Below are 13963 nucleotides of genomic sequence, written 5' to 3'. Positions count from 1 at the left end.
TTTACTTATTTTCATTTTTTGCTTCAGCCTGTTTAGAGATTGTACACCATGATTTTGTAAATGATCACAATTGTACACCGTTTCCTCAGTGTGGTACTTTCATGTTATCTGTAATTACTCTAATAAACTTCTCTTTCTCATTCAAATGATTTGCAGATTGGACCAGGAAGAAGTATTCCATATTCCATTTTAGCGCTAGAACGTTCACGTCACCGCGTTTTTTAACAGGCAGTATTTGAATCAAATAATCTACCTAGCGATAGGTGGCGCCAATGCACTTATGAATTTGCGATCTTCCGCTCTTAAAATAAACGAGGAAGTCGCAAGGAACCGTTCAGCGAAGACCAAAGGCAAGGGACTTTGTTATCACCGGGTAACGTTGAGCCTTCAAAGCTGAGGTAATTCGTATTTAATTAATATTTTACGATCATAAAAACACTCGTTGAAATATAATGTTACAGGGTGTTTTCTCTGGTGTTTCCACCAAGTATAAGTGCAATTTGAGCGTCTTTTCAGGCTTCAGCTGACTGAAATAGACATTTAGCCTAGCAGAAACCAACCATGTGAGAAATTATTAAAATTAATTGACCTGTTTTAAATTAAGGGGCTGTTTAGTTGGTTTCTGCTTGGGTTTGACTATTATCCAGATTGAAAATATTTTACATAAAAGAAGTTGGTCGTGTTTTCTTTCGTGTTCTCTTCAGACCAATCCCAGATAGCAAATCTCGATCCGGTGAGTTTTGGGCCATAACGTTGGGGCCAGAACTGTCCCGCAATAGAGCTGGAATGCACAGATATCAGACAGACAAGAGCTAGACTACCAACACAATCTCAACCAGAACTCGGCCACAACTTATTTAGAGGCTCAAAAAACGTTATCTATTTGAGTATTTCCTGCATAGAGAATTAGGAGGTGGCCACCACCAACAAACATTCTCCCACACACACTTTTGACAAAAATCAGACAGTCACTGCTACAGACAAACCTCAAGTGATGAGCACTGGTCATGTATTTATTTATGTAAACAAATTAATTTTGCATAAATAAAGTTATGTTTTTCTTGATAAAATTAAAATAATAATTGAAAATGTGTTTGTTACAAGTAGCAAATAAGTAATGATTGCCTCACCTCAGCCTCATTTTGATCTTGGAAAAACCCTGTATATTATTTATAAATTGTGTCAGGTTTAACTAACGAATTAACTATGGAAATGTAATGTATAGTGGATTGTATAATTGGATTATTGGTGTCTATGTAAACGTACTCATTGTTCATGTTGGTAAATACATTTACTAATATGAACAGTGTGTTCCTTATTATAAAGTCTGCCTCATGATTTGTCAGACGGTGTTCTTCACATCCACCCACCCTCATCCACATCCACTCATTAGACACAATTATACCCATGAAACAAGAGAGGAAGAAAAATGACCTTAATGATAATTAATGTGAGGTTGGTGGTCGGAGGTGGAACACAATTTTTAATTCTGAAAATGGGAGGCTCACCGCACTGACTGTTTGTTGACTTTATAAAAGAGAAATATACAGTGCTTTAGTGTTGCTGTGCAACCACTGTATCAACAGTCTTTGTGCTGGAGTGCATGACATTGAGCACTTTTTCTGCACAGAGCTGACTTTCTAAACAGGAATCAATCTTCACATTACTATAAAGTTGGTAACAAATTTCTGTTTTATTTTGGCAGTTCTTCTACAGTGAAGTTTCACCCGTAAATGCTGAAATATTTCCATCAAAAAGTGAAGCAAAGTTTGTGAGAGAACAGTAAGAACATGAGTGATTCAGGAGCCTGCACAATAAAACAGGAAGATACTGAAGAACAAATAGGTTGGTGATTATTCTTGATTCTGTCTTTTTACAAAATAAGCAGTAACTCATTAGCTAAAGTTTTTATTTACAAGAAAGATTTCCCACAAAATCCAACCCCATTATTCAGGTTATAAATAACTCTTATAAACGATTTTGCAAACCTACTGATTAAGTCGTTATTATTACAAACACATCGCTTTTGACTGTAATCCATCAATGTACCAAATTTAAATGAATGTATGGAAATGTTCATATTTGCGAATATTAAGTCAGGAAATTATTCATTTTATTTATTGTACTTTGTGGTAACATTTAATGATTATTATGATGTTGTATTGTGACGACAAATTTTTTAGTGTGTAATATTTCTAACTTTTTAAAACCTTTTTACTTTCATTTTAGACTTGTTAAATGAGAACAGGAAGATTGAAGATCTGATTAAAAGGGGAGAGAAACATCACATCAAAACTGAAGAAATCCCAAAAGACAATCCATGTTTCACATGCCTACAGTGCACAAAGACTTTCTCGTGTGAGGAAAGTCTTAATCTTCACATGAAGATTCATAAAGAAGTGAAGCCACACACATCTGATCAATTTGATGAGATTTTCACTGTAGAAGTAACAGATAACATGAAAGTCCAGACAGAGGAAACGGTGTACAATTGTGATCAGTGTGACAGGACGTTCACAGATAAGAGAAATTTAGCCGCACACATGAAATTTCACAGCGGAGAGAAGCCCTTCATGTGTGATCTGTGTGGGAGGAGTTTTCTTTATGCAAATACGTTAAAAAAACACCGGAAATTACACAGCGCTGTGAAGAATCACGTCTGCTCCAAGTGTGGCAAGAGCTTCTTCACATATAGTCAATTAAAAATCCACCACACAGCTCACGCTACAGAAAAACCTTTCAAATGTTCTGAATGTGGCAAGGGGTTCAAATCATTACAGTGTCAACGAATACATGAGTTGATCCACAGTGGAGAAAAGCCACACAAGTGTGATCAGTGCGGGAAGACTTTCAGACAGAGAAAAAGTTTAAACATCCACATGAGAATCCACACTGGAGAGAAGCCGTACACGTGTGATCATTGTGGGAGGAGCTTCAGCAGAAAGGAAACCCTTAACAGTCACTTGCAAACCCACTTCGGGAATATGCTGTACACTCATCCTCAGTGTGCGGAAGGTTTCAACAATATAGGAGATTTTACAGCACACATGCCAACTCACTTCGGAGAGAACCCTTTCTCATGTGATCAATGTGGGAAGGGTTTTAATAATAAAACTGCATTGAAAAAACATCAGAATATACACAAAGGTGTGAAGGATCATGTTTGCTCCACATGTGGCAAGAGTTTTTTGATAAATGCTTATTTAAAAATACACGAAAGAGTTCACTCTACAGAAAGACCTCATAAATGTTCACACTGTGACAAGGCATTTAAGTTACCGCAGACTCTGAAAAGACATGAGAAGACCCACACTGGAGAAAAGCCGTACTCCTGTGATCCGTGTGGGAAGAGACAAAAAACAGATCTAGATGTACACGTTGAAAAACACACTAAAGAGAAGCCACACAAATGTGATCAGTGCGGGGCGGGTTTTGCCACAAAATGGAGTCTTACTTATCACATGAAGATCCACACCGGAGAGAAGCCGTTCACATGTGATCAGTGTGGGATCGGTTTTGTCACAAAATTAAATCTTGCTAATCACCTCAAAATCCACACCGGAGAGAAGCCGTTCACATGTGATCATTGCGAGGCGCGTTTTGCCAGAAGGGACAGCCTTGCTAATCACATAAAACTCCACACCGGAGAGAATCTGCACAAATGTGATCAGTGTGGGAAAAGTTTCAGAAGATACGATGTTTTTAAAGGTCATCTGCTGAGTCATTCAAGAGAGAGAATCTATAAATGTAACCAGTGCGATAAAAGCTTTTTTAAGCCAAGTATGCTGAGGGACCACCGAAAAGTTCATACAGATGAGAGGCCATACGTGTGTTATTTGTGTGGGAGGAGTTATCGGTATAAAACTGCATTAAAAATACACCAGAAGAAGCACAGCGGTGTGAAGGATCATGCTTGCTCTGAGTGTGGCAAGACTTTCTATACAGATAGTGGCCTTAAAGATCACCAGTCAGTTCACACTACAGAAACGCCTTATGAATGTTCATACTGCGACAAGAGATTCAAACGGTTACAATATCTGAAAATACATGCAAAGATCCACAAGGTCAGTGAGTGAGTTCTGATCCTGTACGTATTAGTATGATGTTGTGCAGAGCTGATTATTTTGATAATCGAGTTATGTAATTATTATTATTCATCAGCTTTTGTCATTGATTCAAATGTTTTACCCATTCTCAAGGTTTATTAATTAAGAAAAATCATTTCTGTTTTTGAGCTTGTATCTTGTTGAGGAAGCTGAACTGACCAATCTCTTGCAGGTTCAATGCACCAACTGCTGTGAAAAATGTTCAGACAGACAAGAATCAATTTGAAAACCTCTAAATTTAATTATCTTTTGCCAAAATGTAAAGCAAAGTGTGGAAATAGTTTGAGTACAATGGTAAAATTGAAGTTTCTAAGCTCTGCATTGGTACAATGTTGTGAGGGGATTACACAGAAGTTTACATTTGTTTCCTGTAATATGTCCGCAGGGTTTGATATTAATGCTAAGCCCGTGGATGTCAATAAGAAACATTTGGATGAAAGTCTAGAGGCTGACATGCAGATAATTCATGCAAATAAATAATAATAATGTAATAAAAGCAAAGCGTTGTTTACTCATTTAATTATCTAGCTTCAATAAATGAGACAAAATCGAAATCAATAACACAATCCGCCAATTTGACTGTACTGTAAATATTCTGCAAATTAAAGTAGATAAAACAGTAGAAATTGTTTAGTTTACCAATAAATTTTATGATTATATATTTTTAATTTAGTTTTTTCAAAAGTTAACAATACAGAACATCAAAACTAAGCAACAAACAAACTAAAGTAAAACATACACAGTATATAATATAAATAAGTAAAATAAAAATAAATTAAAAGGAAGGAGATACAGTATCTACCAGTGGAAAAAAAACTATTGTCAAATCAAATCAAGTGGGACTGTTTTAATATAATTCATAATGGATTCTAAATCTTTTTAAATATTTCACCCTTTCCCCTCAAAGAATATGTGATGATCTCCAGTGGTATACAGTTGCAAACTTCTGAAATCCACAGTCCAATTGGTACATCAATGTCTGTTGTCCATTTTAAAGCAATGCATTTTTTAGCTATTGACAGCAACATTTCAGTAAGTTTAATAGCATAATTATGCTGGAGGTTAGAATTTGTACAATTACCCAATAAACGTATCTCTGGATCCAATGGAAAAATCAACTCAATGAATCTGATATGATATTGCATACTTGTACCCACAACACTTTCACTTTATTCACTTTAGGGCACAGCCATGTAGAATGCAAAAATGTACCTTCTTCTATGCCACATCTGAAGCAAAGGGGAGAAATACTGTTTTTAAATCTGTAATCTGGATGGAGTATAATAAAGCTGGTGTAAGAAATTAAACTGGATTAGTCTAAATCTGGAATTCAAAGTTGAGGTAATCCCATCTCTACATAGCTGACCCCACAGGTCATTTTCTAGTGTTATACCCAAATCCTGTTCCCATCTAGTTTTAGACTTATCTGGGTCAGTCAAAGGTTGCCTTAGCATCAAAGCGTCATATGTTCTAGAAATTATTTCATGTAACGGTTTATCAGAAAAAAACAAGTTCCTCCATAGCAGTTAAATTGGAATATTTTTTGTTTGACCCTTAAACAATCCCTTAATTGCAAATAACTAAAGAACCAATACATTTTATTTACTTATTTTTATTCTTTGCTTCAGCCTGTTCAGAGACTACACCATGATTTTGTAAATGATTCACTATCATAATATGCAGTGCAGGGGTCACCAACATGGTGGGCACCAGGTAGCACCACAAACCAGTAAGCTGCATCTTATATTTTTGTAGCTATTCTTTTTAAATCACACCTGCATTGGTGTAAAATGGTAAATGACATTAAGATATATATATATATATATATATATATATATATATATATATATATATATATATATATATATATATATATATATATATTTCTTAATGTCATTTACCATTTTACACCAATGCAGGTGTATATGTGTGTATGTATATATATATATAAACACTTTAAAAACACTTTAAAAACTATTTCAGACAAAGTGTTGCATATTGATATTTCTGTCTCCTACCTTGTGAAATCATTGTTGACAACAATCGTGACAAATCATTAACATGATCAGTGTCTTCACATAGATGAATATTCTTAATAATAACATAAAGTGAAAAATATATTGAGAAAAAAAATGTATTTAAGAAGTGTGTATCAAACTGGTAGCCCTTCACATTAACCGGTACCCAAGAAGTAGCTCTCAGTTTCAAAAAGGTTGGTGACCCCTGGTGGTGTAGTGTAACAAAAATGGTTCACATCTTCTCTTTCTCATTCAAATGATTTGCAGATTGGACCTAGAAGAAGTATTCCATATTCCATTTTAGCGCTAGAACGTTCACGTCACCGCGTTTTTTAACAGGCAGCATTTGAATATGATCTACCTAGCGGTAGGTGGCGCTAATGCACTTATGCATATGCGACCTGCCGCTCTTAAAATAAACAAGGAAGTCTCTGGGAACCCTTCAGGGAAGACCAAAAGCTAATCGCAGGGTAACGTTGAGTCTTCAAAGCTGAGGTAATTCGTTTTTCGTTTGTATTTTACAATTATAAAAACACTCTTTGAATTATAATGTTACAGGGTGTTTTCTCTGTTGTTTCCACCAAGTATAAGTGCAATTTGAGCGTCTTTTCAGGCTTCAGCTGACTGACATTTAATAGACATTTAGCCTAGCAGAATCCAATTGAGGTAAAGTTGGTTTTATATTCGCACATTCATTCAGTGTAACATCCCTTGTAACATGCTCCCTATGTCGTTTAACATGATACTTTTAATATTCATGCTGGAAAAAAAATCTAAGTATGACTTAAAAACAACATTTAGCACTGTGTTTTACTGTAAACAATGTTGTACTGTGATGGTCATTTACTGCTAATAAAATTTTACTATTTAGATTTTGCAAAGGATATTTTTGTGGAAATATATTATTAAGGAGAAAGTCTGAATGTTTAAATATAAAGCTAACTTTACCTCAATGAGAAATTAATGTTAAACTTAATTAACCCATTTTAACTTAAGGGGACGTTTAGATGATTTCTGCTTGGGCTTGGCTATTACCCAGATTGAAAACCTTCTTTTACATAAAAGAAATGGTCATGTTTTCATTTGTGTTCTACTCAGACCAATCTTAGATAGCAAATCTGGACATTGAGGTAAAGTTGGTTTATGCTCGCACAATTGGACTTCCACCTTAACAATACAACTTGAGAAAAGTGTTCTTTACAAATTTATAAATATGGAAATCATATTACCAGCCACTGACTATCAAACTACAACATTATTCACACTCGCAGTCAAATAAAGAGTGCTAATGTTGTATTAAAGTCACTCATGCGTGAGATTTCAGACCAAATATTCAAAGTACCATTGTGAACATTACAGGGAGCATGTCACAAGTTGTCACTGAACAAATATAAAACCAACTTTACCTCAATAATCTGGATCTGGTGAGTTTTGGGCCATAACGTTAGTCGTAACTGTCCCGCAACAGAGCTGGAATGCACAGATATCAGACAGATAAGAGCTAGACTACTAACACAATTAATCTCTACCAGAACTCGGCCACAACTTATTCAGAAGCTCAAAAAAGTTTATCAGAGTATTTCCTGCATAGAGAATTAGGAGGTGGCCACCACCAACAAACATTGTCCCACTCACACTTTTGACGAAAATCAGGCAAGCTGTCACGGCTACAGACAGACCCCAAGTGATGAGCACTGGTCATGTATTTATTTACATTAATACATTTATTTAAATAAAATCATTTTTACTTGTGAAAATTAAAATAATAATTGAAAATATGTTTGTTACAAGAACCATAAAAGTATCAATTGACTCACCTCAGCCTCATTTTGATTTTAGAAATACCCTGTATATTATTTATAAATTGTGTCAGGTTTAACTAACAAATTAATTATGAAAATGCTATGTATAGTGTTTAATTAATGCAGTGGGTGGAATGGTTTACCAAAGATAAACCAACAATACAATCCAGTCAAAAGAGAAACAAAATCCACGGTCACATTTAATAAGAAAATGGTAACAAATGTTATTTTAAACATTACACAGTAAAGCAAATGTGCAATAAAATAAATAAATGATTCATGCAGGAATACAGAAACAAGGAACAACAGCTGGTTATTAAAGACAAATGAAAAATGTGGTTTAAAAATAAAATTAAAGTCGAGCAAAGTACAGTGGTCTCATACGAGAAGTAAAAACATCTATAAAAAACAACAATGCACTACAAGCAACAAAGATGTTATAAAAATGGAGTAAAGTTTCTGTTTACAGATTTGACAAATCATTATGTAAAACTGTAAAATTCACATTAATGTCCTGTTCTTCTTTTTTTTATTTTTTTATTTTTTTTGGCCATCCTCTTTTTTTTTTTTCATTTTTTTTTTTTTTTTTTTTTTTGTAGCCACTAGGATAGAAGCATACAAATATAACATTAAAAACACATGTAATGAACAATAAATAAAAAACAAAGCGCAATAACACTTTACAATACAGAATACATAGTTAATATAGTTACTATCACCAAACAATGAACAATACATTTATTAAAGTATTTGTTTATGTTTGTTAACATTAGCAAGGAAAATGCATTTGTTCATGTTAACTCCGTGTATTAACCAATTACATTAGAAAATGTTGAACTATGATTAGTAAATGCTGTTCAAGGATTGTTCATTGTTGGTACATTCACTAATATGATCTAATATGAACTATGTGTTGCATATTGTAAAGTGTGACCACAGATCCTATATGTAACAAAGAAATCAAGAACGACTTACCAAATCAAAAAGTTCATAAACTGCAAATCTGACTGCCTGCTTCATGATTTGCCAGTGTGTTCTTCACATCTACCGACCCTCACTCACATCCACTCATTAGAGACAATTATATCACCGAAACAAAAGATGAAGAAAGAGAACATTAACAATAATGAACATGAGGTTGGTGGTCGGAGGTGGAACACGATTTTTATTTCTGAAAACGGGAGGTGCACGGCACTGACTTTTTGTCGACTTTATAAAGGAGCAATATACACTGCTTTTGTGTTGCTGTGCAACCACTGTATCAACAGTCTTTGTGCTGGAGTGCATGACATTGGGCACTTTTTCTGCACAGAGCTGACTTTATTATCATTCATAGACAAGGACCAATCTTCACATTACTATAAAGATGGTAACAGATTTCTATGTTTTATTTTGGCAGTTCTTCTACAGTGAAGTTTCACCAGTAAATGCTGAAATATTCCCATCAACCAAGAAGTGAAGCAAAGTTTGTGAGAGAACAGTAAGAAAATGAGTGATTCAGGAGCCTGCACAATAAAACAGGAAGATACTGAAGACCAAATAGGTTGGTGATTATTTTTACAAAATTAGCAGTAACTCATTAGCTAAAGTTTTTATTTACAACAAAGATTTCCCACAAAATCCAACCCCATTATTCAGGTTATAAATAATTGAAGAGTTCAGATGCAAAAGCCGCTAAACGCCATTAACATAGAGTGAATGCTTTAGGCACGTAGTACACCATCAACAAATAGATTTGCTTCAAATCATCTAAATCGCCGTGTTGGCACATTCAGAAATAACAGTTTGTTTGCAAAAGCCGATAAACGCCACCTGCCTTTGACAGCAAAAGCGGCTATATCCCGAGAACCAATCAGAAGCGCAAATCGAATCGTATGTTTTCGATGTAACAGCGCGCTGATATGACGGCTTTTATGAGGAGACATATTCCGCTTTCGATTTTAAAAGACGGAATTTGATGAACTGGATGAGCCTGTCCGACTGTCAGTGAATGTCAAATGGAAACGTCCCTTACCTCAAAACTTAAAACTGTAAAGGCATTACAAGAAAAAGAAAACACAATGTGCAGCCAGAGATGTAGCATGCATTCATACCGTGTTTTTGCGCAGCAACGCTACTTTAAATGAGTCCGATTTACTATACAATAAACGGCAACTCCATTTCATAAAGACAGAGTTAAGATGCTGTCTTTTTATCCCACGTGGATGCTATGAGGATAAGCACGGGACTAAGACCTTAACATAATTAATAATTAATAAATATAATGTATAAAACTATACTTTATTTGTATTACTTCATATTACCTATAAATCTGATAAGATTTTTATATTAATGGACAATGCACAGATATTGATGTTTTACACAACATTATTTAAATCTACTAAGCTTAGCTTACAATGTTTGCAATGTTTACATTGCTCTACTTGAATCAAATCTAAATCCCAAATATCTGAAATGACAACAGATTGTCAAGATTTAATTGTCAGTTTTAATGTTATTGGTTAATGCACTTGCTTGACAGATTTCATTCATTCGTTTTCCTTCTGCTTTGTCTCTTGTTTATCACAGCAGAATGAACCGCCACTTACTTGACAGATTTATATATTTTAAATTTTAGGTGGTTTGTGTAATGTGTTTTATGTTTGGTAAAATAATTTCTAATGGCATCTTCATTTTCAACTAATTACACTGTCTTGTTCCAATAGGTGGATTAAGAGGGTTTTGCATAAAAAGCAGACATGGATTTAGCTGGTTTTGACGCAAAAGAAAATTTACCTTGTTAAAAAAATAAATAATTGTCTAAAGTGACATTTTTGAAAAAAAAAAAGTATTTTATTTACTAGCTAATTACCTTATCATTACATATAAAATAAAACTTCTGAGCCTTATCAGGGGAGCCTGATATAAAAATGCTCATTTACAACAAAAAACGTCTGATGGATTTAGGTTTTTGCATCTCTTAAAAAATGGCAGGGTCAAATGAAAAGATAACTAGTGTAAAATAATTATTAGGATGTTATTTTGTGGATCAAATTTTTTTTGTCTTTAATATTTTTAACTTTTTGAAAACTTTTTTTACTTTTACTTTCATTTTAGACTTGTTAAATGAGAAGAAGGAGATTGAAGATCTGATTAAAAGGGGAGAGAAACATCACATCAAAACAGAAGAAAACCTTCACAGTATTTCAACAATAAGAAAAGACAATCCATGTTTCACATGTCTTCAGTGTACAAAGACATTCTCATGTGAGGAAAGTCTTAATCTTCACATGAAGATTCATAAAGAAGTGAAGCCACACACATCTGATCAATGTGATGAGATTTTCACTGTAGAAGTAACAGACAACATGAAAGTCCAGACTGAGGAAACGGTGTACAATTGTGATCAGTGTGACAGGACGTTCACTGATAAGAGAAATTTAGCCGCACACATGAAATTTCACAGCGGAGAGAAGCCCTTCATGTGTGATCTGTGTGGGAGGAGTTTTCTTTATGCAAATACGTTAAAAAAACACCGGAAGTTACACAGCGCTGTGAAGAATCACGTCTGCTCCAAGTGTGGCAAGAGCTTTTTCACATATAGTCAATTAAAAATCCACCACACAGCTCACGCTACAGAAAAACCTTTCAAATGTTCTGAATGTGGAAAGGGGTTCAAATCATTACAGTGTCAACGAATACATGAGTTGATCCACAGTGGAGAAAAGCCACACAAGTGTGATCAGTGCGAGAAGACTTTCAGACAGAAAAAAAGTTTAAACATCCACATGAGAATCCACACTGGAGAGAAGCCGTACACGTGTGATCATTGTGGGAGGAGCTTCAGCAGAAAGGAAACCCTTAACAGTCACTTGAAAACCCACTCTGGGAATATGCTGTACACTTGTGCCGAGTGTGCGGAAGGTTTCACCAATATAGGAGATTTTACAGCACACATGAAAACTCACTTCGGAGAGAACCCTTTCTTATGTGATCAATGTGGGAAGGGTTTTCCTAATAGGACTGCGTTAAAAAAACATCAGAATATACACAAAGGTTTGAAGGATCATGTTTGCTCCAAGTGTGGCAAGAGTTTTTTGACAAACGCTATTTTAAAAGCGCATGAAAGACTTCACACTACAGAAAGACCTCATAAATGTTCACACTGTGACAAGGCATTTAAATTACCGCAGCATCTGAAAATACATGAGAAGATCCACACTGGAGAAAAGCCGTACTCCTGTGATCCATGTGGGAAGAGTTTCAGGCAAAAAAGAGATCTAGATGTACACATTGAAAAACACACTGAAGAGAAGCCACACAAATGTGATCAGTGCGGGGCGGGTTTTGCCAGAAAATTGAGTCTTGCTAATCACAAAAAGATCCACACCGGAGAGAACACATGTGATCAGTGTGGGATGAGTTTCGCCACAAAATCGAGTCTTGATAATCACATGAAAATCCACACCGGAGAGAAGCCGTTCACATGTGATCATTGCGAGGCGAGTTTTGCCAGAAAGGACAGCCTTGCTAATCACGTAAAACTCCACACCGGAGAGAATCTGCACAAATGTGATCAGTGTGGGAAAAGTTTCAGAAGATACGATGTTTTTAAAGGTCATCTGCTGAGTCATTCAAGAGAGAGAATCTATAAATGTAACCAGTGCGATAAAAGCTTTTTTAAGCCAAGTATGCTGAGGGACCACCGAAAAGTTCATACAGATGAGAGGCCATACGTGTGTTATTTGTGTGGGAGGAGTTTTCGTTATAAAACTGCATTAAAAATACACCAGAAAAGGCACAGCGGTGTGAAGGATCATGCTTGCTCTGAGTGTGGCAAGACTTTCTATACTGATAGTGCTCTTAAAGATCACCAGTCAGTTCACACTACAGAAACGCCTTATAAATGTTCATACTGCGACAAAAGATTCAAACGGTTACAATATCTGAAAATACATGCAAAGATCCACACTGGAGAAAAGCTCTATCAATGTGATTTATGAGGTAAAAGGTTCACTCATTGTTCTACTTTAACCTGTCACAGAAAAACAATGTGCATGTCTGAAATCACAGGTAGTTCTGATCCTGTACTTTTTAGTATGATGTTGTGCAGAGCTAACTATTTTTATAATTGAGTTATAAAATGTTTTATATTCGTCAGCCTTTTGCTATTAAGTCAAATGTTTCACAATTCTCATTGTTTAGAAATCAAGACAAGTATTTCTGTTTTTGAGATTGTATCCTGTTAGCAGTCTTTGAGGAAGCGGAACTGATCAATCTCCTGCAGATTTTGTACAGATGTCACCAATACACCAACTGCTCTGAAAAATATTCAGACACACCAGAATCTATTTGAAAACCTCATGCTTTGTTTATTTATGTATTTTTCACAAAATGTAAAGCAGTGTGCTGAGCTACTTTAACTGAGACATTGATGAAATTGAAGTTTTTAATTGGTAAAGTGTTGTGAGGGATGATACAGAAATGCTTTTACTTGATGGTGAGAACATAAATGAGTTTAAAATGAGTTTTTTTATTGAACTAACATTTACAAATGAAAAGGAGTTAAGATTCATATGCAGTGTTGCATTTGTTAATTCCCCCCCCCTGTAATGTGTCCCCAGGGTTTAAATTGAAAGGGAAGCCCATGGATGTGAATGAGAAACATTGAGATGATAGTTTAGTGGTTGCCATGCAGAAAATTCAGCCTTTAATAAAGCAAATAAATATCTTATTTACTCATTTAGTTTTCTAGCTTTAACGAATGAGAGACAAAATGGAAATCTATATCAGAACCTGCCAATTTGGCTGTAAAAATGTGTTTTGCAAATTTAAGTAATTAAAACGCTTGAAATTGGGTAATTTACCAAGAAATCCATTTCATTTATTTTCATTTTTTGCTTTAGCATGTTTAGAGATGATAATTGTTTAAAGATTCACTTTATTGTGTAATGTAACTAAAATGGTTCATAAACTCTTTCTCTTTCAAGTGATTTGCAGATTGGACCTGGAAAATAATTCCATAAGTCTGTTGATAAAGCAAAACATACCAAATCAC

The 13963-nt window shown here is 34.9% G+C and overlaps 2 protein-coding genes across 2 annotated transcripts; both read left to right on the top strand.

Annotated features, from left to right (window-relative positions):
• The first annotated feature begins 294 nt into the window (after nt 1-294).
• LOC130216393 (gastrula zinc finger protein XlCGF26.1-like) lies at nt 295-4715 on the top strand. Its single transcript, XM_056448287.1, has 3 exons — nt 295-398; nt 1706-1845; nt 2230-4715. Exons 2-3 carry the CDS (start codon nt 1791-1793, stop codon nt 4074-4076), a joined length of 1902 nt encoding a protein of 633 aa, XP_056304262.1. The 5' UTR covers nt 295-398; nt 1706-1790; the 3' UTR covers nt 4077-4715.
• Nucleotides 4716-6534: 1819 nt separating this feature from the next.
• On the top strand, nt 6535-13745 carry LOC130216392 (gastrula zinc finger protein XlCGF57.1-like). Its single transcript, XM_056448286.1, has 3 exons — nt 6535-6619; nt 9326-9469; nt 11023-13745. Exons 2-3 carry the CDS (start codon nt 9415-9417, stop codon nt 12906-12908), a joined length of 1941 nt encoding a protein of 646 aa, XP_056304261.1. The 5' UTR covers nt 6535-6619; nt 9326-9414; the 3' UTR covers nt 12909-13745.
• The last annotated feature ends 218 nt before the right edge of the window (nt 13746-13963 follow it).

This window comes from Danio aesculapii, chromosome 22 (assembly GCF_903798145.1).
Source record: "Danio aesculapii chromosome 22, fDanAes4.1, whole genome shotgun sequence".
In the NCBI taxonomy this organism is placed as follows: Eukaryota; Metazoa; Chordata; class Actinopteri; order Cypriniformes; family Danionidae; genus Danio; species Danio aesculapii.
Note: the sequence above shows the minus strand (reverse complement) of the source record. Positions and strands in the feature narration are given on the sequence as shown.

Excerpts from the sequence above, each read along its gene's own strand:
- LOC130216393 (XM_056448287.1), top strand. The coding sequence starts at position 1,791 with ATGAGTGATTCAGGAGCCTGCACAATAAAACAGGAAGATACTGAAGAA. Across the intron at positions 1,846-2,229 it reads AGATACTGAAGAACAAATAG|ACTTGTTAAATGAGAACAGG; the intron begins GTTGGTGATTAT and ends CTTTCATTTTAG.
- LOC130216392 (XM_056448286.1), top strand. The coding sequence starts at position 9,415 with ATGAGTGATTCAGGAGCCTGCACAATAAAACAGGAAGATACTGAAGAC. Across the intron at positions 9,470-11,022 it reads AGATACTGAAGACCAAATAG|ACTTGTTAAATGAGAAGAAG; the intron begins GTTGGTGATTAT and ends CTTTCATTTTAG.